The 26,195-nt window shown below is 45.4% G+C and overlaps 1 protein-coding gene across 1 annotated transcript in view; it reads left to right on the top strand.

The window, feature by feature from the left end:
- CFH (complement factor H) overlaps positions 1–26,195 on the top strand; it is a 164,734-nt gene that overhangs the window by 76,379 nt on the left and 62,160 nt on the right. Inside the window, exon 18 of the mRNA XM_089518312.1 lies at positions 24,121–24,297. Coding sequence (XP_089374438.1) covers positions 24,121–24,297 — 177 coding nt within the window. The remainder of the gene's footprint in view (positions 1–24,120; positions 24,298–26,195) is intronic.

The raw sequence follows: 26,195 nt of genomic DNA, 5'->3' as shown, positions 1-26,195 counted from the left end.
GATGAAGTTGTGCATTACAAATGCCAACGTTTCTACAGAATGGAAGGCAATCCAGTAGTGCGCTGTCTCAATGGACATTGGTCAGAAACACCAAAGTGTACAGGTATGAAAATAAGCTCAGATCTTCATTTTTGGATGGAATACATCTTGCAAATGTGGAAAAAATGTTAATCTCTATGTCATGGTTTTGATAGCAGAGGTGTTTCAGCTTTTATCTATTCATTGGAAGCGAGAGATGGATTTTATATAACTGAAGCATAGACTTCTAGCCATCCCATGTTGCAAGTATCCAGTTGACAACCAATCCCCATCCCACAGAATGACAGAATTGGAAAAACCCTTGGAGTTCATATACTCAAATGTTCTTATTCCTCCTACATTACTCATAAACAGTTATGGTTATTTTTGTAATCTTGGGGGGAGGATCACTGCAGTAGGTATATATTACTCCATAGAGAAGAATGAGCAGAAGAACAGACAGCAATGAGGGGCTTTCTTTCAATTAATTTTTGAGTCTATAGGATATTTTGGATTTCACAGGTTAGTGAACTGTATCCTAACTGTAGTCCCATTCACTTGTTTACAAAGCATGTTGAATCCATATCCAAAGAGGGGGAAACCCTCGATCCCACTCCCTTATCTCAGTTTCCATCCTTATGGGGAGTTTCTCCTACACATAGCACTCTCATCTCTCGGGTTTTGTTTAATGTCATTGGGAATGCACAGGGGAAGCTCTCCTCTTCAGACTTGCCACTGTATGCATGAGGAAACTAACCAAGTTGAAATGAGGGGCAGGGCTAGGACATTCCTCTCCTTTGTATATTGATTCGGCACACTTTGCATATGAGATAAAAGTGTGTATATTTGAAATTACTCAAATGTGAGATATGTTAGGACTGAAATTAGGCAGATCAGATCCTCATCCCAAAACTGCCTTCTTAGTTTGCATCATTGGCTACTTAATGAAGAAGTCATGCCTTTGAAAGAATAGTCAAATGCAGTTTTTATTCATGACTTATGCATCACACAGCTAGGCCTGGGGACTGAAAATAATCACCACAATGCTGGCCCAAGTCTGAGATTTAGACAACAATTTGATGTTAGCATAATATTAGTCTCTATCCTAGTCTTTCTTTCACTGAATTGACTAAAAAGAAAATTCTTAAATGTAATAATAATAATAATAATAATAATACTTTTTATTTATAGACCGCTATTCCGCAAATATATTCTTTTAATATGTGTTCCTGTCACTCCTCCCCAGAATAGTTCATATTCTTCTTCTTCTTGTGTACCTTCAAATTGTTCCTGACTTATGGTAACCGTAAGGCAAGCTATTTTTGGCAAGATTTGTTCAAAGGTTTGCTTTTGTCTTACTCTGGGGCAGAGAGAGTGTGACTTGCCCAGGATTGCCCAGTGGGTTCCCATGGCCGAGCAGGGATTTGAACCCTGGTCTCCAAAGTTGTAATCCAATGCTCAAACCATGGCACCACACTGGCTCTCTATCCATACACTTATTTTCACTATTTTTGGAAATACAGAAATGTTAACTTTCATTCTGACTTTTTGGCAGGAAAAAAAAACCTGTAACGTGTACAGTTGGCCCTTCATATCCATGGCAGTTCCATTCTAGACCCTTCCTCACCACTACCTCACTCCGCAGAAGGCAAAAATGTGGGACCTTAAATCCTGCTCTTCCTAATGGTGCCACTATACATGCATGACTGTGCTGGTGAGGCCACATCCATGTGACGCCTTTGAGGAGAATGAGGTGGTGCCATCCATGTATGCCCCAATCTGTTGATGACAAGTCCCTGGTTGGGAAGGGCCTAATGTATTCGTTTTGACAGGTGGACAGCTGACAATAATCCAATATATTCACAGTTGGACTCTCATCTCTCATCTCTTGAAGGTTACAGCCATGAATGATCGCAGATTTTACTGTGTCACTTTCTCCTTTCTATTTTTTTTCTCCTTTCTTTTTTTCCTAAAAGAATAACTGTGTCCTTATATTACTTTGTATTTCTAACTATGTGCTCAAAAAAACACTTCCATCCAGTGCATTTACTATTTTTAAAAGATTAAATGATCTCTGTCTTTCTGCAGTTCCATGTACAGCAAATCAAGAAGACATGCAACGTAACAATATAAGGTTCAGGTGGTCAAGAGATGAAAAAATGTATTCGGAAGCTGGAGATCAAATAGAATTCACCTGTAGGAGGCATTATGAACCAGCTCCATCTTCCCCTCCATTCGTAGTACGATGTGTAAATGGCACATTTAAATACCCACAATGTATATGATGTGTAAGTATATTAAAAATAATAAAAGACTATCCAGCACAGATTACTTGAGCTTTTGTTTATCCTGTAGAAAGTTGTGAATTAAAAACCCCGTGAAAGGCTATCACGGCCAGCATCCATAGTTTTTTGTGGGTTTTTCAGGCTGAGACCATGTTCTAGATGGTGCGTTTCCAACGAGCCCTATGGGGCGCCATTGTTATGCACGAGGAGCGGTGCTTCCTGACGCACCTTGCCCCTCGCATGTAATGAGGGCGTCAAAATGGCGGTGCCCAATACAGAGGGGTGCCACCATTTTGACGTGACGGACACTTAGCGTCCGCACGTCTAGCCACCCTTGTGACACCGCAAGGGCGCCATTGGCGCCTTGCAACATCACAACGGCGCCGCAAGAAGCAGCTGCTTTTTGCAGCTTCTTTTTGCTGCACAGAGGAACCACGTGGTTTGTTCACTGCGGCTCCTTCGTGCAGCAAACAAGGGCGCCAACAGACTGCCCTTTTGGGTGGTCTGTAAAATGTCTTTGTTTACTTTAAGGGTTTCTTCTTTCCTGTTGAAGTTGTCAAGATGTTTGTGGATTTCAATGGCTTCTCCGTGCATTCTGACTCGATAGCCGTTGGCATTGTCCCGAATTTCAGTGTTTTAAAACAGCATTTTATGCCCTGGCTGGTTTAGAATGCCTTCTGCTACTGCTGATTTTTCTGGCCGAACCAGTCTGCAGTGACTCTCATGCTCCTTGATTCGTGTTTGAACACTGTGTTTGGTGGTCCCTATGTAGACTTGCCTGCAGCTGCACAGTATGCAGTAATCTCCTGTGACCATGAGAGGGTCCCTCCTGTCCTTTGCTGAGTGCAGCATTTGCTGGATTTTCTGTGTCTGTTTGTAGGTTGTGCTTCCTCAGCGGTTTCTCTATTGTCTTCACTCTTATGGGTTTTTCTGGGTCTGGCAGCCCTTATGATGTCTGCGCTGGAGTAACCATTAGCCTGTAGAGCCCAGTCTAGCTTCTCCCATTCATCTTCCAGGAAGTGGGGTGCATGCCCCAGGACACCCCAGGAAGCCACTGCTGGGAGAGAAAGGTGGCTGAGGGAATGAAGCGCTCCCCAGGAAGGAGCTCTGTTTCATAGCTTCTTCCAGCACCCTGCAGCAGCGTGAGCATGTCACACCCACGCCGCGCCATTTGGCTGTGGTGCAGTCGTGACGTCCTACTGGCGGCACCCATGTATACAGGGTGCCACCTTTATGGCACAGCAGGTACATGTTAGGGTTGTGAGGCATCTGTAAAGGACACCCCGAGGCAACCCTAGCATGTCATGACAGCGCCCCATAGGGCCCGTCTGTAAAGCGCCTTTGTTGCAAATCTTCAACATTCTACAGAATATCAGTATTACTAATTTTCAAGGACACTCACACTATCCTTTCTGCTTATATTCCTAGCCTACAAGCTAATAATATTCCCACTCAGGCTAACTATGACCCATTACAAACGGGCATAAAGTACGTCCTCAGGATGTACTAGGGTTAGGAAAGGGTGTGCCTTACGCATGCCCCTAAGCCTAGTACATCCTGAGGACGTACAAAATGGCGGCGCCCGTTCTACACGGGCGCCGCCATCTTGGTGTAGCGGACGCATAGCGTCTGCACATCGCACAGCAGCGCCACTTCCGGGGCGCAAAATGAAGTGCCATTTTGGGGCTTCTTTTTGTTGCATCCGGGAACCGCATGGTTTGGCCGCTGTGGTTCCTGGACGCAGCAACCGGCGGCGGCGGCAGAGTGCCCCTTTTGGGAGCTCTGTAACGTGCCTATATTAACTCCCTATTTGGAGTAACTCATTGGTTAAAAGTCCCTCACTTTAGACTTTGGGCTTAACACACCTGGGCTGTCATCCTGTTGTTTAGTCCCAGCTAGAATACACTTGTTCAAGCCATTGAACATATAGATAAATTTTATCGATTCAGTCGATCTACTCTGCTCAAGGCTAAAAACAGAATGTAGTACCTAATCTGTTATCAGTACTTAAATTCTGATTAAATTTGCGAATTCTTCAGTAACCATTGGTTAGTCACCATGTCAGGGTCTGGAAGTCTTTACTAATATGTTGTCAAGCCAGTCATTGTAGCAACCTCTGATTTCTTTTTCCAAAAAAATATTATTTACCCATTACATTCATTAGGAAAACACAGCCAAAAATCTTTGCAGCTTCTGAAATCTTTGTTTTCTGGTTGTATTTAATCAAGCAGCTCATACATCTGAGGTAACATACATGCTAACTCTCTCTGGCTTTACTTTGTGAACGAAGATTCAGGAAGGACTCATGCCATGCTTTCTACAAGCACGTTGATGACTAAAAAGGCCAATCCGAGATAAACAAGACCGGTTGCAGAAAGCACAGCAGAAAGTCTCCTTGGGTGATGTTTCTGGGTTGTGGTTCTTTCTGCCAAGCTAAACTACTTAGGGAGGGGTGTACAAGCTCAGCATTTTGTGGGTGACAGTTTTCTACCTGAGATCCTCCCAAACTTCCCAGACTACCAGGACACTTTTTGTTTTGTTTTTTGTTTTGTTTTGTTTTCAAGGCAAGCTATGTAAATTATCATAGAAGGTTTTCGTTGATTTAAAAGGTCCTCTGAGAGATTTCCAAGATATGCAATTCATGTGTTTTGGCCAGAAAAAAAGTGTTGATTGAAGGACTTGAGGTGCACAAAATAAAGACCCTTGGGACAAAGTTTGCTCACCCCAGTTTACTATGGATGGGTGTGGGCATATATATAACAACATTTTTTTACATTATTTCAGTATTGTGAATAGATAGAGCTTCTGTCAGTAGCGTTCTCCTTCATAAACGTAACCATCCTTTTATCTTCATAGGCCCACTATTGGAATATTTATATATGTAATTAAAACATCAGTTTTTCTCATCCTCTGTGGAAAATGGTGCCTCCCTCAAAGCACTGGGAAAAATGTCAATAATCTAGAGATTATTTGCCTCCTTGTTTGCACAGATTGGTGTCTTTTTAAAATCAGTAACAGTCATAGGCACAAGACACGAGAGGTTTTTGGCATAGAGATTGTATTTTTGCATAAAAACAATGTTTTTTGCACAAATTGAAGGATTTTGCCCTAAACCTTGTTGCTTGTGTAATATGAACTTGCTGAAATTTTCACAAAATCAGTCACATTGTAGAAAAGAAAAAATGACAAGTGCATAAAAACTCATGCAATCTTCCTCAGGAGAAAGAAGAATGTGAAAGAATTTTAAAAGTCCCTCTGGTAACATTTACTTGTACGACATTTTAAAACTAGTGGCATGTGATTTTGCCAATGATGCATCTAATTTGATGATGGGGAATGGGGACCAATGTATAGCTGGTTTAAATTAGTTGTTAATCAGATTGAATAGAAGCATATCAATGAGTACATTTGATGTCACCCTACTCTTCATCCAGGGTTCAGACTTGTCCGAGTGTAGAATTGCAACTCCCAGCATTCTTCACCACTAACTGCACTGGGTAAGGCCATATTTAGTCTGCTATAACTTGGAAGAGATAGAGCTAGGAACTGATGTCCACTCTGCAAGACCACACAGAACTATTTTATTAAGCAAAACTGTAAGGGGGGAAATTGGAAAGCCAGTCATTTTCCTCACAAATCTCATCAGTGTCAAAGCTAGTCAGATAGATTGAAAAATTAGGGATACAATTTTGGTTTGGTTATTCTTGATTGTCACACTGACACTTATGATTGTCCTAATGTCATTCCCTCATTCTTTTCTATACAGCTGAAGAGATTACGTATTTCCTGGTACTGTAAATGATAGAGAATATTAAATTTGTGTTGAAAAACATTTATATAACAAAAATATTAGTACAATAAGGCCAGTTTTGGAAATGTACTCATTTATCACACTAAAAGCCATATTATTCAGAAAGTATGGGAACAATATTTCTGATGGTTCTCTCTCTCTCTCTCTCTCTCTCTCTCTCTCTCTCTCTCTCTCTCTTTGAAGTTATTAGCATTTATCAGAATTAGCTCTTAAAATGATAAAAATGACCAGAAAGTGTCAACATCTGTAGAAGTATGGACTTTTCAAATAAGATAAACACTGTACACAGTGACAGGTTCATTTGTTTCTCCCCTTGTAATTATATAATTTTATTTTTATCCTGTTTTTCTCCCGTGTGGGACCCAGTGTAGCTTATGTTGTAGGTTTAAAAAATAGCTTTGTTTGTGAAATACGTAATACAAAATTTTAAAATTCATTTAAAAAGTCAAAACATTAACTTAGAACAATTAGAAACACTTTAAAACATATTACAGATTAAAAAAACAGCACACTTGTTGCATTCCTGCAACCATTTGAAAGCTGAAGCTCTGTTTAAAGGAGGAGGTCACTACCTGCCAATGCAAAGAAAACACTACCAATGTTAGACACTGACACAATCTTATAATATTCATATACTGTTATTTGTTTATGGGAACATTATTGTTGAAGCAATTATTTCTGAAGCAATTTATGAATTGACTCTGTTCTGCAATAAATTATTATCTATATAAAGGATATTTATACAAAATCTATACATATAACAATGTACATAACCTTACCTGTTCACTTTATATTTTACAGGTACAAATACAAGGAATGGGGAGAAGCTTACAACAGAGATTTTTAACCAGCATGCCATCATTGGAAACCATAGATCAACTGTCTTTAATAGCATAAAATTACACTGTATTTTGCAATACATTTTTCAAAGATTGTAGCAGCTACTTTTAATGGATTGCGAACCTTCCGCTCTACGTATACTTCACAGAATATTTATAAAAGATGAAGTTATAAGAATCATAGGCCAAGTCCACATTTAATATTTGAAACAAGGCAAATCTATTGAAAGAAGAAGAAAAAAACCCAGAAGCTGAGAATCCATGTACTTTGCATGAAAACTAGCAAAGGAGACTAACAACCCTAAACGATACAGTATATCATTTCAGCAGTTACTTTTCATCTGTAAGAATTTTGTTTATGTTGAAAAATAAAAAGTACCTATTTGCAAAAATGATTTTGCTGACAAACTTGGGAAATAAGAAGACCAGACACTGAGACTTAGGTGTGGTACACACCACCAGAATGTGATGTCCTGGCAGCAAAAGTAGGGCTCGGAGCACACACCAACCACATGCCCCAAGCCCTACCTACAACATATGGGTGGTGTCATTATAGTGCCGCCCCGCCCACACGGGCGGCGTGTGCATGACATGTGGGTGTTGCTGCATCCACACATCATGTACAGGAAGCAACATCATAAAGGCTGTGACACAGCCCTTATGACATCCCAAAAAGGAGCCTCACAGTTTGGTTGCTATGACAATGCTATGGACCAAAAATGGGTGTCTACAGACCACCCTGTACTGCACCTTAGTTTGTAAAATGGGCCACTTTAATTAAATTGTACTGTTTATTTATTTATTTCTTGAGATCTGCAAAATAGAGGGAGCAACCCAGTACAGGAGCAGCTGGAACAGGCAGTCTTTTCCCCTGACCACGTCCCCAGCTTCCCCTGGGTGAAACACCTGAGCCCCTAAAATAATCCAGGATTGGATTGCTCCCCAGCCCACCTGCATCTGAAACACCAGTCCAAGATTCCCTCACTCAACTCACAGGACTAAAGTGAGGGTTTATGCCTCAGGTCAGCCCCAAGGAAAGTCCCTTTCCCTAGCCCTTTAGTTACATGACATAAAGAGGCAGTTCCAGAGAGGGTGCCACTGGTGCTCACCTAAATGCTATATCTTCCCTCAATAACAGCCATGGATATGGATCATGCATCTGCTTAGCCTCCATCCCCCACCAGGCTGGTTAAGCAAGCCTTCAACAGGAGAAGTCCCAGCAGACTGGAGGAGGGCAAATGTTGTCCCCATCTTGAAAAAGGGGAAAAAAGGATCCCAACAATTATCGTCCAGTTAGTCTGACATCAACACCAGGAAAGATTCTTGAGCAGATCATTAAACAGAGAGTCTATGAACATCTAGAAGGCAGTTCCATAATCACAAAAAGTCAACATGGGTTTCAGAGAAACAAGTCATGGCAGACAAATCTAATCTCTTTTTTTGATAAAATTACCAACTTGTTAGATGAAGGGAATGCTGTGGATATAGTATATCTTGATCTCAGTAACACCTTTGACAAGGTTACCTATGACATTCTTGTAAACAAGCTTGTAAAATGTGGCCTAGACAAAGTAACTGTTACATGGATTTGTAATTGGTTGACTGGCCAAACCCAAAGGTTCCTTTTCATCCAGTAGAGATGTGACCAGTGGGGTCCCACAGGGCTCTGTCCTGGGCCCAGTGCTATTCAACATCTTTACCAATGACAGAATTGGGGACATGGTTATCAAATTTGCAGATGACACCAAACTAGGAGGAGTAGCTAATACCCCAGAGGACAGGATCAAAATTCAAAATGACCGTAAGAGATTAGAAAGCTGTGCCAAAGCTAACAAGCTGAATTTCAACACGGAGAAATGTATGGTACTGCACTTAGGGTGAAAAAATGAAATTCACAGGTATAGGATAGGCAACACCTAACTGAATGAGACTACGTGTGAATGGGAATCTGGGAGCCCAAGTAGACTACAAGTTGAACATGAGTCAACAGTGTGATGCGGCAGCTAACAAGGCGAATGCAATTTTAGGCTGCATCAATAGAAATATAGCGTCTAGATCAAGGGAAGTAATAGTGCCACTCTATTCTGCTTTGGTCAGGCCCCACCTGGAATATCATTTCCAGTTCTGGGTCCCACAATTCAAAAACGATATTGAGAAACTGGAGCATGTCCAAAGGAGGGCGACTAAGGGTCTGGAAACCATGAAGCCCTATGAGGAATGACTTAAAGTGCTGGGGATGTTTAATCTGAATAAGAGAAGGTTAAGAGGTGATATGATAGCCCTGTTTAAATACTTGAAGGGATGTCATATTGAGGAGGGAGCAAGCTTGTTTTTTATTGCTCCAGAGACTAGGACCTGGAACAATGGATGCAAGCTACAGGAAAAGAGATTCCACCTCAACATTAGGAGGAACTTCCTGACAGTAAGGGCTGTTTGACAGTGGAACACACTCCTTCCTCTAAGTGTAGTGGAATCTCCCTCCTTGGAAGTCTTTAAAAAGAGGCTGGATGTTGGGGATGCTTTGACTGACATTTCCTGCATGGCAGGGGTTTGGACTGGATGATCCTAGGGGTCTCTTCCAACTCTATTATTCTATGATTCTATGCCTGATTGCAGGTGTCTAAGAAAGATACTATAAATTTCACTGAAATGGATACTATCCACCCAGTAGAGCTCAGGCCACTGTAATGCAATGTTCATGTGTGGCAAATAGTGGCCCAACCCCCATTCCATCACAATATGCATTTCATTATTGGCCTGGCAACGGGCTCTGATAAGTAGATGGGGATACCCACAAAAACTCTGTATTAGCATAGGTGACCACAATATTCATACATGAGGCCATCAATCATGGATCAATTTCATGTCATGGGTGGTTTGCAAAATAAGGGCTGTACTTTTCAGCAGTAGATGCAGCCCTAATTCAAAAAGAGTGTCCCAAATTTGACACCATGTAAGCTAAATAATGTAACTGGATGTAATGGACCAGAACTAGAATTTTGTCAATGGGGACAAGTCCTTGTGACAGAAAAACAGGCCCGTGTTAGACCCCTGGACCCTTATATATTGCTGCAAGACCAGAACAGGGCAAATGGAATGATTACTACATATTTGGAGTTGCAAATGCACAACAGCTCCAAGTTGATCCATTTTGGATGACAAAAGGGTCAGAGTGACCACCTATTCTGTCACAAACAGATCTCCAAAAAGTAACGTCTGACTGAATCTATTACCCCTTGATACCGCAACCAGCTCACTAACCCTTAATGCCCTGAAAAAAGCAGTTAAAGCCACTGCCTGGAAAAGGAGGACTTCATAAGGGGAAGTACAAATAGTGGACCACACCACATCCAATCCTTTGAGTATATACAGGGACAATGGCTTACATGGATCACCTCCCCCCTTATTCCTATCCCTAGCCAATCCCTCTAGAACTTTAAAGGTAAAAGTGTCTTCTTGCAGGAGTGCCTTCTCCCATATCATCCTCCTTGTACTCTCTGTTCTGCTGGGAAGAATTTGCTTCAACCAAAGAGGACCAGACTTTCTGCAGTGACCCAGCAATCCTTTTCTGCAGCCGCTCCTAGACTCTGGAACAACCTGCCGGATGAAATCTGTCAGATTCCCACCTTGGAAACTTTTAAGAAGGCTATTAAGACGGATCTCTTCTGGCAGGCCTTTCCAGATTAGAACTTCCTTGTTGGCCTGCCTCCCCTCTCCCCCCCCCCCCCCACCATTATTCTCCATCTTTACCTTTTACTCTACCCAGTCTCTGCTTAAAATTTTATCTCATTTTAATTCTTATTGTACACCATTGTTTTTAACCTCTTTTTTTGGTTTAATCTCTTTTTAGCATTTATTATGTTTTTATGACAGGGGGAGGGATGGGAATTTGGGCATTTTAATGTTTTTTTCTTTTAATTGTACAGTTCCAGACCCCCCACATAAGCCGAAAAATGCATATGCTCAAGCCCTGTTCACTTGGACATGCCACAGGTGGGCCCCCATTCATGCGAATCGGACACACTGCCCCTTATGCCTCGCGCGCTCCTGTGCAGCTTTCAGCATATGCTGAAAGCTGCGTATAGCACACCCGCATATGACACAGGCGCACTGTACTTTAAAGAAATGCTTTATTCTTACTAAGGCGTTCTAGAGCAAAAGGATACCACTATACGCAGCACCACTTGTCCTACAGGCACAAAGAAAAATGTAAATTACAGAATACAGTCATTTCAGCCAAGCCAGTAAGACAAAACAAATCCTAATGCCACTAGCTAGTACATTTCCTAATCTTACATGCAGCTCAGATGGGATTTGTAGTCCTTGATGTTTCTGGATAGCTAGGAGCCTCAGTTCCATTAACGAGCTCCACCAGCTTCCTCCCCCTGCCAGCCAACAGGCAGGCCGACTTATATAGCCAGACCTCAAAAGGCAGACTCTCTCAGGAGATTCTCAGATGGGGATGGGATGGGGATGGGAGTCCATCTTTATCATGGTCGCATGAAAGACAGTCACATGACATTCTTATCCTGTCAATATCCTGGCATTGAAGTGGAATTGTCCTGTTATTTTATTTTAATGAATAAGCGTGACATCATATTAAAATCTTACTGCAATCACGTGATAAGGATGGGAAAAAAGGTGGGACAAAGACATCCTTTTCCCCATCTGATAATTTTGATAGACTCAAGCCTTATGCTGCTTCCAGGCTTTCTTAAAACCTCTGTTTCAGAAGCATCTCAAGGGTTTGTGGTTCTGCTCAACTCCCCATCTCATTGGACAGTTGCCATCCCATGACCTGTGAAGTGATCCTCCTTAAAATCTACCTCCTCAACATTTAATCCTTTGTTATCAGAAAAGAAAGCTCTGATAAATAGAGGATTTGGGGGAAAACAAAACAAAAATAAAAATAAAAAAGTGGATTCCTTTAGGTAATTGATAAACTGAAAGGATCACTTTTGATGTTTTGTCGAATAGGTGAGATTATTCACTGATGTGCAGTTCCAGGAAAGTCAGAAACTAGTCAGTGAAGAAACTGGGAAAGTCCTTTTTTACATTATTTGCATATTTCTCTGCCAAAAAAAATAAAAGTTTTTTTGCTTGTGTGTTGCAAGAGGATTAAAAGGGGAGTGGCAGTTGGAGAAAAAAACCTTATGCAAGGTCATTCCTTGCAATATTAAAAAAGGCACAGTGCACTATGAAAAGGCAGAGGAAGAACTAGTCTGGGAGGAAACTATTGGGAGGGAAGGAGGGCCCTTGTGGAGGCTCAGGGATGGCATGCACTTTGCTGTGCTCCACTGCCCTGCTTCTCCTGTTTGTGCTTTGCACTGCACAGTTAGGTAAGTAGTTCTCAAATTTTAAATCATTTATATGTTGTAATACAGGTCAGTGTTGAAACAATATACCGTTATGGCTGATCAGTCTCTACTTGGCTTCATTAAAGTTCTAATTCTAAGCACCCCTGATTCAAAGGGAATCCTACGAGATGAGGCTTTTATTTTGCTGCAACCTTCCCTCATAAACTATCCCAGCATTTCTTCTCTTATTTTCTTTCCTCCAAAAATCTTATCCCCAACAAAATCCACTGCAGATGAGGAAATAGAATAGCTGTTCAATTCCCTTTTGACTATTTGTTAATATCTTTTCAATGTCTATTATATAATTGAATCGGTCATAATTTTGGTATATCTTTGAGGTTGAATGTGGGTAATGCAACCGTACATATTTTCTCCAGAAATACATCCTATAGAGTGCAATATATATTATTCCTCTGCATGAATTTGCATCATTGTCCCATATAGCAGCAAAGGATATCTTTATAAAGAGTGGTTTACAAATAAATATTTACATCACTCAATATATCATTTTGTGTGCCTGATGATACTTGGGCAGCAATCCTAAACAAATTGTTCTGAGAGTAGGCCTCTTTGAACTCACTGGGACCGAGCGAAATGGGATAATTGATTTAATCCAATTTATGTCTATATGTCTATGCAGATCAGTTGATCCCTCCCTTTTTGGATGCCCAAAGCCTTAAAACCCTCCCAAAGCCCCCAGACACCACTCCAATTTAAGTTTTGGGGGTTACATTTTGTTTTAATAGTGGCCCAGAACACAGTAGAGCAGCACCCAAATTTGGCAGTTTTCCTTTTCAAAAACTCTAAAACTCCCCAAAAGCTCAAGAAAAAAAAAGAGATACAGAAAATTGATTGAAAATACAGGCAGTGCTAACTGAAAATAGATTTCCAGTCACTATTGGGTCACACTTTTGGGGCCATTTTCTGCAAAAAATGTGACACCAGAGGCCATCAGAGGGAAATTACTGGGGGGAGGGGGTTAGTTTTTGATGCAGTTTGCCAGTCCTGGGTTAATGGGTTGAAAAAGATGTCTCTTACATTTGGGGAGAAGTTAATATTTGAACACTAGCATCAAATCTCTCTTCTTTAATAGTAAGTGGTCACCATTAAAATTGTCACATTCTATATATAGAGAGAGAGGGGAGCATGTTATTCTTCAGAAGTTTTCCCAGGACCAAAATTTTCTTGCCCATCATATGAGGTCAAGATTTGCAACAAATGTGGTGTCACATAACAGTTAAAGTTTTATAACAAACTTCTTTGCCTTAAGGGAGTGTGATCCATAATTAGGGATGCCATATCGCACCTGGGGGCGGGACTTTCCTGCTTTTTGGGGGGTTGGGAACATGCCGTCCCGCTTTTGGCCCTTGCCCGGGACTTGGCCGTGGTTGCCGCGGCCGCCGCAGCAGCAACCGTAGCCGCTCTGCAGCTGTAGCTACTGATATGGCTGCTGCCATGGCTGCCAATGCAGCCCTCGCGTGCGCACACCCACCCACCAGCGCGGCCCTTGCGTGTGCCCACCCGCCAGCCTGGCCCATGTATGCACGCAGAGGTGCGGCAGCGTGGCAGCACAGCCTTTGTGTGCGCCGCCCAGCCCCTGCTGGTGCTGCTTCATTGTGCCCTCTTTGGGCTGCCTTGCATGTTCTTGCGTGGCCGCACGCAGGACTGAGCAGGAGCTCTTCCTGTTCAGGCTGCCTGGCCAATGGCCGGACAGCCTGCCCCTGCTGCAGGAGCCTGTCCCAGCTCCAGTCTTCCCCATTGGCCAGCCAGCCTGAGGAAGAGGAGCTTCCTCTCTTTCGAGCCTCGCGTGGGGCCAAGGCTGGAGCCTGGAGAGGGCTTTGCAGACAAGCTGCTTCCTCTTTTTTCCTCCTGTTCCTCTTTCCCTCTTCCTCCTCTTCTTCTTTTTCTTCCCCTCTTTCTCTTCCCCCCTCCTCCTCTTATTTTTCTTCCCCTGTTCCTCCTCCTCCTCCTCTTTTTATCTTTTTTCCTATTCTTCTTTCTTCTCCTTTTCGTCTTTCTCCTTTCCCTTCTTTTTACTCTTCCTCCCCCCCTCCTCCTCTGTTGTTCTTGTTCTTGTTGTTGTTGTTGTGTGCCCAACTCCTTTCTGACCTATGGCAACCCTGCCTCTAGCCAACCTTTCTCTAACTCCCTTAATTAATAAATAAAAATAAAATAAATAAATAATAATTTTATTTATATACCGCCCTTCCCATGATCAGGGCAGTGAACAACAGATCAAAATAATACAATATAACAATTACACATCACATAAATTAACAAAATCAATATAACAAGTTCAAACATTACAATAACCATACAATTGTTAAAACCGATATTAAAACCCCTAAAGCCAGCTACCCTTGCTGTCGGGGGGGGGGGGGGGGGGAGACTAGCTGGAACTTACATTGGGGAATGCTGTTTGAAACAGGAAGGTTTTCAATTCCTTCCTGAATTGGTCCAGGGAGGTGGCCGAGCGGAGCTCTATGGGCAGCATGTTCCAGAGGGTCGGGGCGACAATGGAATATGATCTCCTTGTTGTGGAGACTAGTCTAGCCCCTGGAACCCTCAGTAGTTGCTGCCCCGATGTTCTGAGGGTGCAGGGCGGAATGTATGGGGAGAGGCGGTCCTCAAGGTATCCTGGGCCCAAGCTATGTAGGGCTTTATAGGTTATAACCAACACCTTGTATTGCGCTCGGAAGCGGATGGGCAGCCAATGCAGATCTTTAAGCACAGGTGTAATATGGCTGGTCCTGGGAATACCAGTGACCAGTCTGGCTGCCATGTTCTGTACCATCTGCAGCTTCCGAGTATGGTACAAGGGTTACCCCATGTAGAGTGCATTGCAGAAATCCAATCGAGAGGTTACCAGAGCATGTACTACCGTTTCAAGGTCCCTCTGGGCCAGGTATGAACACAGCTGGCGAATGAGCCGAAGCTGATAACAGGTGCTCTTGACCGTCACATTCACCTGAGCTGTAAGGTGAAGCGACGAATCAAGAAGCACCCCCAGACTGCGTACAGAGACCTTCACAGGAAGCGTGATTCCGTTCAGGACAGGTGGAACCACCGCCATTCCTGGACCAGGGGAACCTATCACAAGTACCTCCGTTTTCTCTGGATTCAGACTGAGTCGGTTTTCCCTCATCCAGCCCATTACCGACTCCAGACAAGCCACGAGAGGAGAGACGCCATCCTTAGTCACTGCATCAGTCGGAGACATAGAGAAAACTATTTGGGTGTCATCAGCGTACTGATAACCCCGTGCCCCATGACTCCGGATGATCTCTCCCAGCGGTTTCATGTAAATGTTGAAAAGCATGGGAGACAGAATGGCTCCTTGAGGGACCCCAGATGTAAGGGCCCTCTTATCGGAGCACACATCTCCCAGCTGCACCATCTGGAACCTCCCGGAGAGGTAGGACCAGAACCACTGGAGCTCAGTGCCCCCGATTCCCACCTCTACCAGGCGCTCCAGAAGGATACCATGGTCTATGGTATCGAAAGCCGCTGAGATGTCCAAGAGCAACAGCAGGGACACGCTTCCCCTGTCGATGCCCAGACGGAGAGCATCGACCAAGGCGACCATGGCCGTCTCAACCCCGTAACCCGCCCGAAAGCCAGTTTGAAATGGGTCCAGATAATCCGTTTCATCCAAGACCGATTGAAGCTGGATTGCAACCGCCCTCTCGATCACCTTCCCCAAAAATGGCAGCAGCAAGACTGGCCGATAATTACTATGTACCAGGGGGTCGAGGGAGGGCTTTTTAAGTAACGGTTTTACAGTGGCCAACTTCAGGTCAGTTGGAAATTGCCCTTCCCTCAAGGATGTATTAATAATCTGGCGTAACAGAGATGTTACTGCCGGACCCCCCTGGGCCGCTAGCCATGAGGGACAGGGATTGAGAGAGCAAGTTGTCTTCCGAACACTTCCAAGGATCTTGTCCACATCCTCGGTACTGACCAACTCAAACTGATCCAGTTTAATAGAGTCCACGGAGGCTCTGGATGCCTCTACCCTAGGTTCTGCTCTAATGCCAGCGTCAAGACCTTCGCTTATCCGAGAGGTTTTATCCACGAAGAAGTTGTTAAATTGGTCACAGCAGGCCTTAGAAGGTTCAAGGATCTGGTTCAGAGTGGGAGGGAGCTGAGTTAGCTCCCTGACCACCCTGAACAACTCTGCTGGAGTTGCCGGCACAAGAGACTCCCTTCTATCTAACCCTCTTTTTCTTCCTCTCTTCCTCCTCTTCTTTTCATCTTTTTTCCTATTCTTCTTTCTCCTCCTTTTCTTCTTTCTCCTTCCTTTCTTTTTTCTCTTCCTCCCCCCTTCTGCCTGTGCTGTTGTTGTTGTTGTTGTCGTTGTGTGCCCAACTCCCTCCTTAGCCTGGCCTGCATTTCCCAACAAGAGGGAAGCCAGGACTTGTGGGGGTCATGGGGGGGGGCTGAGGGGGAGGCACCAGGCAAAAGGGAGCCCAGGAGGGAGCCAATCATGCTGCATCCACACTGGAGAAGTAACCCAGTTTGGCTGGCAATGCTTTAAATCTTTTCTGACTCAAGACTATGGAATTCTGGGAGCTGGAGTATGTCAGAATTTCTGGATTATGGCAATCCTGTGGAAGAGGCCACTTTTGAGAAATTCCAGCAGATCAGGACTGACTGCTAGAAAAGGCCATAACTGGTCTATCTAGCCCCCTTTGTCTAACCCTCTTATTTAACCCCCTTCTATCTAACCCTTTATTTACCCCCCTCTCTCTAAGCCCTCCCCCTCCAAGAGAATGCCTGTTCTGTTTCAAATGCTAAGCGTACTTGGGAGTGGGACATGGAGTTTGCCGGCACAAGAAACTACCTGTTCTGTTTCAAATGCTAAGTGTACTTGGGAGTGGGACATGTAGTTTGCCGGCACAAGAGACTGCCTGTTCTGCTTCAAATGCTAAGCGTACTTGGGAGTGGGGCATGTAGTTTGCCGGCACAAGAGACTACCTGTTCGGTTTCAAATGCTAAGCATACTTGGGAGTGGGGCATGTAGTTTGCCGGCACAAGAGACTGGCTGTTCAGTTTCAAATGCTAAGCGTACTTGGGAGTGGGACATGTAGAAAAATAGCAGGAAAAGGACCCGGACCCCCTCCCTTCTTTCCCGCGGGTGCCAGGGAACTGTGAGAAAATAGCGGGAGGAGGGGCCAGACCTCCTCTTTCTTTCTCTTTGGTGCTGGTGGACCATGGGAAAATAGCGGGAGGAGGCACCGGACCCCTTCCTCTCTTTCTCTCAGGTGCCGGTGAATCATGGGAAAATAGCGGGAGGAGAAGCCGGACCCCCTCCCTTCTTTCCCGCTGGTGCCGGGAACCATGGGAAAATAGCGGGAGGAGGAGACGGACCCCCTCCCCTCCTTCCCACAGGTGCCGGTGGACCATGGGAAAATAGCAGGAGGAGGAGCCGGACCCCCTCCTTTCTTTCCCTCGGATGCCGAGGGACCGTGGGAAAATAGCAGGAGGAGGGGCCAGACCTCCTCTTTCTTTCTCTTTGGTGCTGGTGGACCATGGGAAAATAGTGGGAGGAGGAGCTGGACACCCTCCCTTCTTTGCCACGGGTACCGGGGGACTGCGAGAACATAGCGGGAGGAGGAGCCGGAACCCCTCCTGTTTTTCCCAGGGGTGTCGGGAAACCATGGGAAATTAGCAGGAGTAGGAGATGGACACCCTCCCTTCTTCTCCGTGCACGCAGGTGGACTGTTGTAAAATAACGGAAGGAGGAGCCGGACCCCCTCCCTTCTTTCTCACTGGAGCCAGTGGACTGTGGAAAAACAGCAGGAGGAGTAGCCGGACCCCCTCCCTTCTTTCCTCCTGGTGCTTGAGGACTGTGAGAAAATAGCGGGAGGAGGAGCCAGACCCCCTCCTTTCTTTCCCGCAGGTGCCGGTGGACCGTGGGAAAATAGCGGGAGGATGAGCTGGACACCCTCCCTTCTTTCCCGTAAGTGCCAGAGGAATGTGGGAAAATAGCGGGAGGAAGTGCCAGACTCCCTCCCTTCTTTCTCTTGGGTACTGGTGGACTATGGGAAAAAAGCAGGAGGAGGAGCCGGATTCCCTCCCTTCTTTCTCGAGGCTGCCAGGGAACCGTGGAAAAATAGTGGGAGGAGGATCAGGACCCCCTCTCTTCTTTCCCACGGGTGCCAGGTGACCATGGGAAAATAGCAGGAGGAGGAACCGGATCCCCTCCCTTCTTTGCCGTGGATGCCGGGGGACCGTGGGAAAATAGCAGGAGGAGGAGCTGGATCCTCTCCCTTCTTTCCCAGGTGTGCCGGGGCACCATGGGAAAATAGCAGGAGGAGGAGCCGGACCCCCTCCCCTCCTTCCCGCAGGTGCAGGTGGACCGTGGGAACATAGCGGGAGGAGGAGATGGACCCCCTCCCTCCTTTCCCACAGGTGCCAGGGGACCATGGGAAAATAGCGGGAGGAGGAGACAGACACCCTCCCTTCTTTGCCGTAGGTGCCAGGGGACTGTGGGAACAAACCGGGAGGAGGAGCCGGACCCCCTCCTGTTTTCCCAGGGGTGTCGGGTGACCGTGGGAAAATAGCGGGAGGAGGAGCCGGACACCCTCTCTTCTTCCCTGCGCATGCTGGGAGAACATCGGAAAATAGCGGGAGGAGGAGCCGGAACCCCTCCTTTCTTTCTCACAGGTGCCAGTGGACCATGGAAAAATAGCAGGAGGAGCCAGACCTCCTCCCTTCTTTCCCACTGGTGCTGGAGGACTGTGGGAAAATAGTGGGAAGAGGAGCTGGACCTCCTCCCTTCTTGCCTGCGGGTACTGGGCAACCATGGGAAAATAGCGAGAGGAGGGGCCGGACCCCCTCCTTTCTTTCCCTCAGATGCTGAGGGACCGTGGGAAAATAGCAGGAGGAGGGGCCAGACCTCCTCTTTCTTTCTCTTTGGTGCTGGTGGACATTGGGAAAATAGCAGGAGGAGAAACCGGACCCACTTGCTTTTTTCCCGCTGGTGCCGGGGGACCGTGGGAAAATAGCGAGAGGAGGAGCAGGACACCCTCCCTTCTTTGCCACGAGTGGCGGGGGACTGTGGGAACATAGCGGGAGGAGGAGCCGGACCCCCTCCTGTTTTTCCCAGGGGTGTCGAGCGAACATGGGAAAATAGCGGGAGTAGGAGATGGACACTTTTCCTTCTTCTCCACGCGTGCAGGTGGACTGTGGTAAAATAAGAGAAGGAGGAGCCAGACCCCCTCCCTTCTTTCTCACGGGAGACGGTGGACCATGGAAAATAGTGGGAGGAGTAACCGGACCCCCTCCCTTCTTTCCCACAGATGCTGGGCAACAGTGGGAAAATAGTGGGAGGAGGAGCTGGACACCCTCCCTTCATTCCCGTAGGTGCCGGGTTAATGTGGGACAATCGCAGGAGGAGAAGCTAGACTCCCTCCCTTCTTTCTCTTGGGTGCTGGTGGACCATGGGAAAATCGCGGGAGGAGGAGCCGGACTCCCTCCCTTTTTTTCTCTAGGCTGCCGGGGAACAGTTGGAAAATAGCAGGAGGAGGAGCCAGACCCCCTCCTTTCTTTCCCGCAGGTGCTGGGGGACTGTGGGAAAATAGCAGGAGGAGGAGGCGGACCCCCTCCCTTCTTCCCCGCAGGTGCCGGGGGAGCATGGGAAAATAGCAGGAGGAGGGGCCGGACCTCTTCTTTCTTTCTCTTTGGTGCTGGTGGACCATGAGAAAATAGCAGGAGGAGGAGCCGGACCCCTTCCCCTCTTCCCCTCAGGTGCAGGTGGACCGTGGGAAAATAGCGGGAGGAGTAGCCGGACACCCTAACTTCTTTGTCGCAGGGGCCAGGGGACTGTGGGAACATTGCGGGAGGAGGGGCCGGACCCCCTCCTGTTTTTCCCAGGGGTGTCGGACAACCATGGGAAAATAGCGGGAGGATGAGCTGGACACCCTCCCTTCTTCCCCATGGGTGCCAGGGGAATGTGGGAAAATAGCGGAAGGAGGAGCTTGACCCCCATCCCTCCTTCCCACAGGTGCCAGTGGAATGTGGGAAAATAGTGGGAGGAGGAGCCAGACCCCCTCCTTTTTTTCCCTCAGGTGCCTAGGAACCATGGGAAAATAGCGAGAGGCGGAGCTGGACCCCTTCCCCTCTTTCCCTCAGGTGCCAGTGGACCGTGGGAAAATAGTGGGAGGAGGAGCCGGAACCCCTCGCTTCTTTCCCGCTGGTGTTGGGGGACCATGGGAAAATAGCGGGAGCAAGAGTCAGACCCCCTCGCTTCTTTCCCGCAGTTGCTGTGGGACAGTGGGAAAATAGCGGGAGGAGGAGCCGGACCCCCTCCTTTCTTTCCCAGGTTTGCCAGGGACTGTGGGAAAATAGTGGAAGGAGGAGCCAGACCTCCTCTTTCTTTCTCTTTGGTGCTGGTGGACTGTGGGAAAATAGCGGGACGAGGAGCCGGACCTCTTCCCCTCTTTCCCTTAGGTGCCAGTGGACCGTGGGAAAATAGCAGGAGGAGGAGCTGGACCCCCTACGTTCTTTCCCGCTGGTGCCAGGGGACCGTGGGAAATAGCGGGAGAAGGTGCCAGACACCCTCACTTCTTTGCCGCGGGTGCCGGGGGACTGTGGGAACATAGAGGTAGGAGGAGCTGGACCCCCTCCTGTTTTTCCCAGGGGTTTCGGTCAACCGTGGGAAAATAGCAGGAGCAGGAGACGGAACCCCTCCCTTCTTCCCCACGCATGCCAGTGGACTGAGGTAAAATAACGGGAGGAGGAGACGGACCCCCTCCCTTCTTTTCCGCAGGTGCCAGGAGACCGTGGGAAAATAGAGGGAAGAGGGGCCAGACCCCCTCCTTTCTTTCCCTCGGGTGTCGAGGAACTGTGGAAAAATAGCGGGAGGAGGAGCCGGACCCCCTCCCGTGTTTCCTGTGGGTGCCAGGGGAACATGGAAAAATAGTGGGAGGAGGAGCCGGACTCCCTCCCTTCATTCCCGTGGGTGCCGGGCGACCGTGGGAAAATAACGGGAGGAGGAGCCGGACCCCCTCCCTTCTTTCCCGAGGCTGCTGGGGAACTGTGGGAAAATAGTGGGAGGAGGAGCCAGACCCCGTCCCTTCTTTCCCACTGGTGCCCAGGGACCATGGGAAAATAGCAGGAGTAGGAGCCAGACCCCCTCCCTTCTTTCCCACAGGTGACGGGGACCATGGGAAAATAGCGGGAGGAGAAACTGGACCCCCTCCCTTCTTTCCCACGGGTGCCAGGGAACACTGGGAAAATAGCGGGAGGAGCCGGATCCTCTCCCTTCCTTCACCGGGGTGCCGGCCGACCATGGGAAAATAGGGGGAGGAAGAGCCGGACCCTCGCCCTTCTTTCCCGCAGATGACAGGGGACCGTGAGAAAATAGCAGGAGGAGGAGCTGGACCCCCTCCCTTCTTTGACGCGGATCCCAGGGGACCGTGGGAAAATAGCAGGAGGAGCAGCAGGACCCCTCCCTTCTTTCCCTTGGGTGCTGGTGGACCATGGGAAAATAGCGGGAGGAGGAGCCGTGCCCCCTCCCTTCTTTGCCGCAGGTCCCAGGGGACCGTGGGGAAATAGCAGGAGGAGCAGCCGGACTCCCTCCCTTCTTTCCCTTGGGTGCTGGTGGACCATGGGAAAATAGCAGAAGGAGGAGCCGGACCCCTTCCTTTCTTTCCCAGGGTTGCCAGGGACCATGGGAAAATAGTGGAAGGAGGAGCCAGACCTCCTCTTTCTTTCTCTTTGGTGCTGGATTTGCGATGCTGGCACAGCCTTTAGAGAATACTGAGTGGTCTCAACTGCCAACTTGCAAAGGTAAACAAATATCCTTCCATTAAAAAATGAAAGAGAGTGGATCATTTTACATAAGGCTTTGTAACGCTGTGCAAGGAAGCTATTTAAACCCACAGCTTTATGAAACTGTCACACATTCTCTGTAGTGACTCAAAAATAAAAATAAAATGAACAGTTATAATTTTTTTTCTTTGAAAAGAAGAACATTCCCTACATTGCTCATGATTTTTCATTTCTTCTTCTTCCTTACCCACCTCCTTGCCCCAATCAAGCCAGGGAAAACAACAACAGATTAATATACAACATAAAACATCAGTTAAAGATGCACCACATATGTTAAAAACTCACAACATCATTTTGAAAGAACAAGTTAGACAAATACATATTAAAATAATCAATCCATATTTTAAAATTCATAATTTAAAATGCACAGTTTAAAGATCATCTGTATAGGCCTGGCAGAAGAGAGTGGTCTTTAATGCTTTTTAAAATTCAGACAGTATATTAAGCTGTCGCGTCTCTTCAGGCAGGTCTAGAGGTGGCTGAAGAAAAAGTCCTTTGGGTGATAATTGCCAATGTAGTCCTAGACTAGAGTAAATGTCTCCCGGAGGTCCTGAGTGCACAGGGCAGATCATATGGGAGGAGGTGATTTCATAGGTAACCTGGACCCAAAGCATGTAAAGATTTAAAGATAAGTTGACCCTTGTTTTATGTGGGGCATCTGTTCCAGATTCCCCCCCCCCCCCCCCCGTGCATAAGAAGTACTGCGGGACCTCACATCCCATTGTTATTAATGGCAGCACGCTCTTGTATATGCCACGGACACATGCACTATTGATAAAAGGAGGGCTCATTGTCCGCGTGACCTTGAGTCCGCATATGGGGATCCCTCCTATGAGGCGTGCCCGCTGTAATAACCAACCCTTTGTACCTTGGCAGAAAACTAATTGGCAACCAGTGGGGTGATTTTAATATTGGCTGATGCGACCACTCCTTGATGTACCAGTTACCAATCTGACTCCCATGTTTGGAACTTTTTACAGAGGTAGCCCAATGAACAGCACATTGCAAAAGTCCACCCTTGAAGTTACTAGTTCCTGCACGCACTACCATCTTAAGCTCCTTCAGCTCTAGGTAGATGCACAGCTTGCTTCACATGCAAAGCAGATAGTAAGCACCCCTAGCCATCACATATATCTGAGCTGTCATTTGGACTGATGGATCCAGAAGCTGAAAATACAGTCTTTGATGGGGAGCATGATGCTATCCAGGAGTGGTTGGCACATCTGCAAACCCAGGTTAGGACCCTTGACAGTAAACACCTCCATCTTGTCTGGATTCAACTTCAGTTTGTTTTTCCACATCCATCCTATTACTTCTTCCAGGTATTCATTCAGAGGAGACACACTATCCTTAGCTGAATCTGTTTTTGAAGGCATGCAGAAATATTTTTGTATGTCAGTAGCATACTGATAGCCCCTTGCCCCATGCCTATAGATGATCTCTTCCAGAAGTTTAATGTAGATGTGGCTTAATTTTTTAAGATTGAGGCATGCCCCAGCAACAAACAATTCTAAAGGAAGTCCCAGGAATGGTTTGCTGCTGGAGCATTCCTGGATCTTCATGGGTTAAGTCATGGATAAATGTGATGTCATCTGATAATCCTCAGTGCAACTGCATGACTTTGCTGGGAGTATATATTTTTCTTCCCCAATTTTCCCCTGTCTGATATACTCCACTGTATCACTTATTTTTGATCTGAATGCAAAATATATATTTTGGTCTTCTTTAGTATGTTCTTTTTTAAATAAAAACAGTTTTAAGAATTTAATCCATCCCAGGAATTGGATTTGTTTTATATATGTTATTTATAACTCTGTTATTTCTTTTTGTAGTTCCATTCTCTGGATCTGATATGTACTATTTATTGTTTCTGTGTTGAATTGCATTTATAAGAAATCTCTAATAAAATGATTAATCTGTCATTATTGTGGTAGGAAAATTCAAGTTGTATTTTCTCTTTCATATCTTCTTAGAAATTCCATGTAGGAAGCCCCCCATCATTGAACATGCTTCATATCCTAAAAAGATAAAGAATTATTATCAGCCTGGAGAAACAGTCAATTATGAGTGTCATGATGGTTTTGCTGCTGAAGGACCCCTGACTCTGACATGCCAACGAGGTGAATGGTCACAACCTTCCACCTGTGAAGGTATGTTCCATGTTTTTTCCTGAATTACATTTTTCAGACTAATTATTTGCTTAAATTCTGTGTGTTGTGTTGTTTGCCTTCAAGTCATTTGTGGCTTATAGTGACTCTAAGGCAAACCTATCAAACCTTCCAATCTTCCGATCATCACAATTGGCATCTTAACTACTATGCCACCATATCTCCTAGTTAAAAGAATAGGTGGCAGAAATTGTGGGAATGACTTCTGCTGAGACATTTGCTTTGGAGACCTTTTGCCTCCTTGAGTTTACCTTACTATGTAAGGACAGGTGAATGATCTACTGTGGTTTGTGGTGACTCCATATTGATTGCTGAAGAAAGTGAAAGCTAAGCAATCCTGCAGACCATGCTGTGGCAATAGTCCTGCCCCCAGTGACTCCTTTTCATGTCTGCAGTTGAGTACTAGACGGTAGATTTTACTTGACAGGAGATTTTAGGAGACAAATATGAACTCTGAGTATATATTCCTGTAAGCAGTCTTACACTCCAGGTTGTAGTGCAGTGATTCCCAAACTCTGATACTCCAGGTATTCTGGTGAAAGCTCAGGAGTTGAAAGATATAGCTGGGTGTCATCAGTTTATACGTGATATTGGAGGTCATAGGAGCTAATAAGATCACCCAAGGACAATGTGTAAAGGGAAAACAACAAAGGACCCAAGATGGATCCCTGTGGAATTCCAACTGCTAACGGAATGGGGGGTAGAAGCCTAATCTCCAGTAACCACAGCAAATGACCTATCAGAAAGGTATGGTTTAAACCAATTTAAAACAGAATATGTGAATCCTACATTTGGGAGTAAATCCACGAAGAATCAGTGATCAACAGTATCAAAGGCAGCGGAGAGGTCAAGAAGAATGAGAACAGAGTATAGGCCTCTTGACTTCATCATCAAAAGATCATCTGTGATCTTCATAAGGCTGTCTCTCTAGAGTGCATCAGATGGAAGCCAGACTGAAAAGGATCCAAAATGGAATTAGCAGCAAAAAACTCAAAACATCGAGAATAAACAAAGCATTCCAAGACCTTTGAGAGAAAGGGAAGAAGTGAAATAGAACAGTAGTAAGAAAGAGAAAGAAGGTCAAGAGAAAGCTTTTTCAAGGTTAAAGAAACTAAGGCATGTTTAAAAGCAGTGGGGAAAAGTACCAATAGAAAGAGAAAGATTAATACCATAGAGAATGTCAGGAAGAATAGAAGGAACAACAGAGATTCAAAGATGAGAAGGAGGTAGAGCAAGTTGTAGGTTTAGAAGAATTCAGCAACTTAGGTAGCTCAGCCAATGAGATTGGCCAAAAACCAGAGAATTTTTCCATTGTGAGTGGTGATGGTAGTACAGTGGAGAAAGATTAAGAAGAATAAACATTTGAACGAATAGTATCAATCTTGGTAATGAAATGTGTCCTGAAATCATTGGGAGAAAATAGAGGAGGAATTGGTGCAGGGGAAAATCTTAGCAGAGAATTGAAAGTGGAGAAAAGATGTTGTGGTCATTGCTTGATGACATTAATGTTTTATAATAATTGTGTCTTGCCATCGAGATAACACGCGAGAAAGAAGAAAGGACAAATTAATAATGGATAAAATAAGCCCATTCGCCGGTCTTTTTCCATGAATTTTTAAATTGAATTTTATTAAATTAAAATGACATATAACAACAATAGTAAACACACTAAGAAAAAACAAAGAGTGAAGGAAAGGGGGAAAACATAAACAAACATATCATTTCATACATATACAACCATAAGAATCATACATCCACATACCTAACATAAATCTAACATCAATTTATCATATATCACATTCATCCTAACAAACTACATACAACATAAAAAATAACTTCCAAGTCAAATTTATCATAAATTTCTTCCTATCCAGTCTTTT

The sequence above is a fragment of the Sceloporus occidentalis genome, unplaced genomic scaffold (assembly GCF_023333645.1).
Source record: "Sceloporus occidentalis isolate IW3139 unplaced genomic scaffold, rSceOcc1.0.p SCAF_3, whole genome shotgun sequence".
In the NCBI taxonomy this organism is placed as follows: domain Eukaryota; kingdom Metazoa; phylum Chordata; class Lepidosauria; order Squamata; family Phrynosomatidae; genus Sceloporus; species Sceloporus occidentalis.
This window is presented reverse-complemented; position numbering and strand designations above follow the sequence as displayed.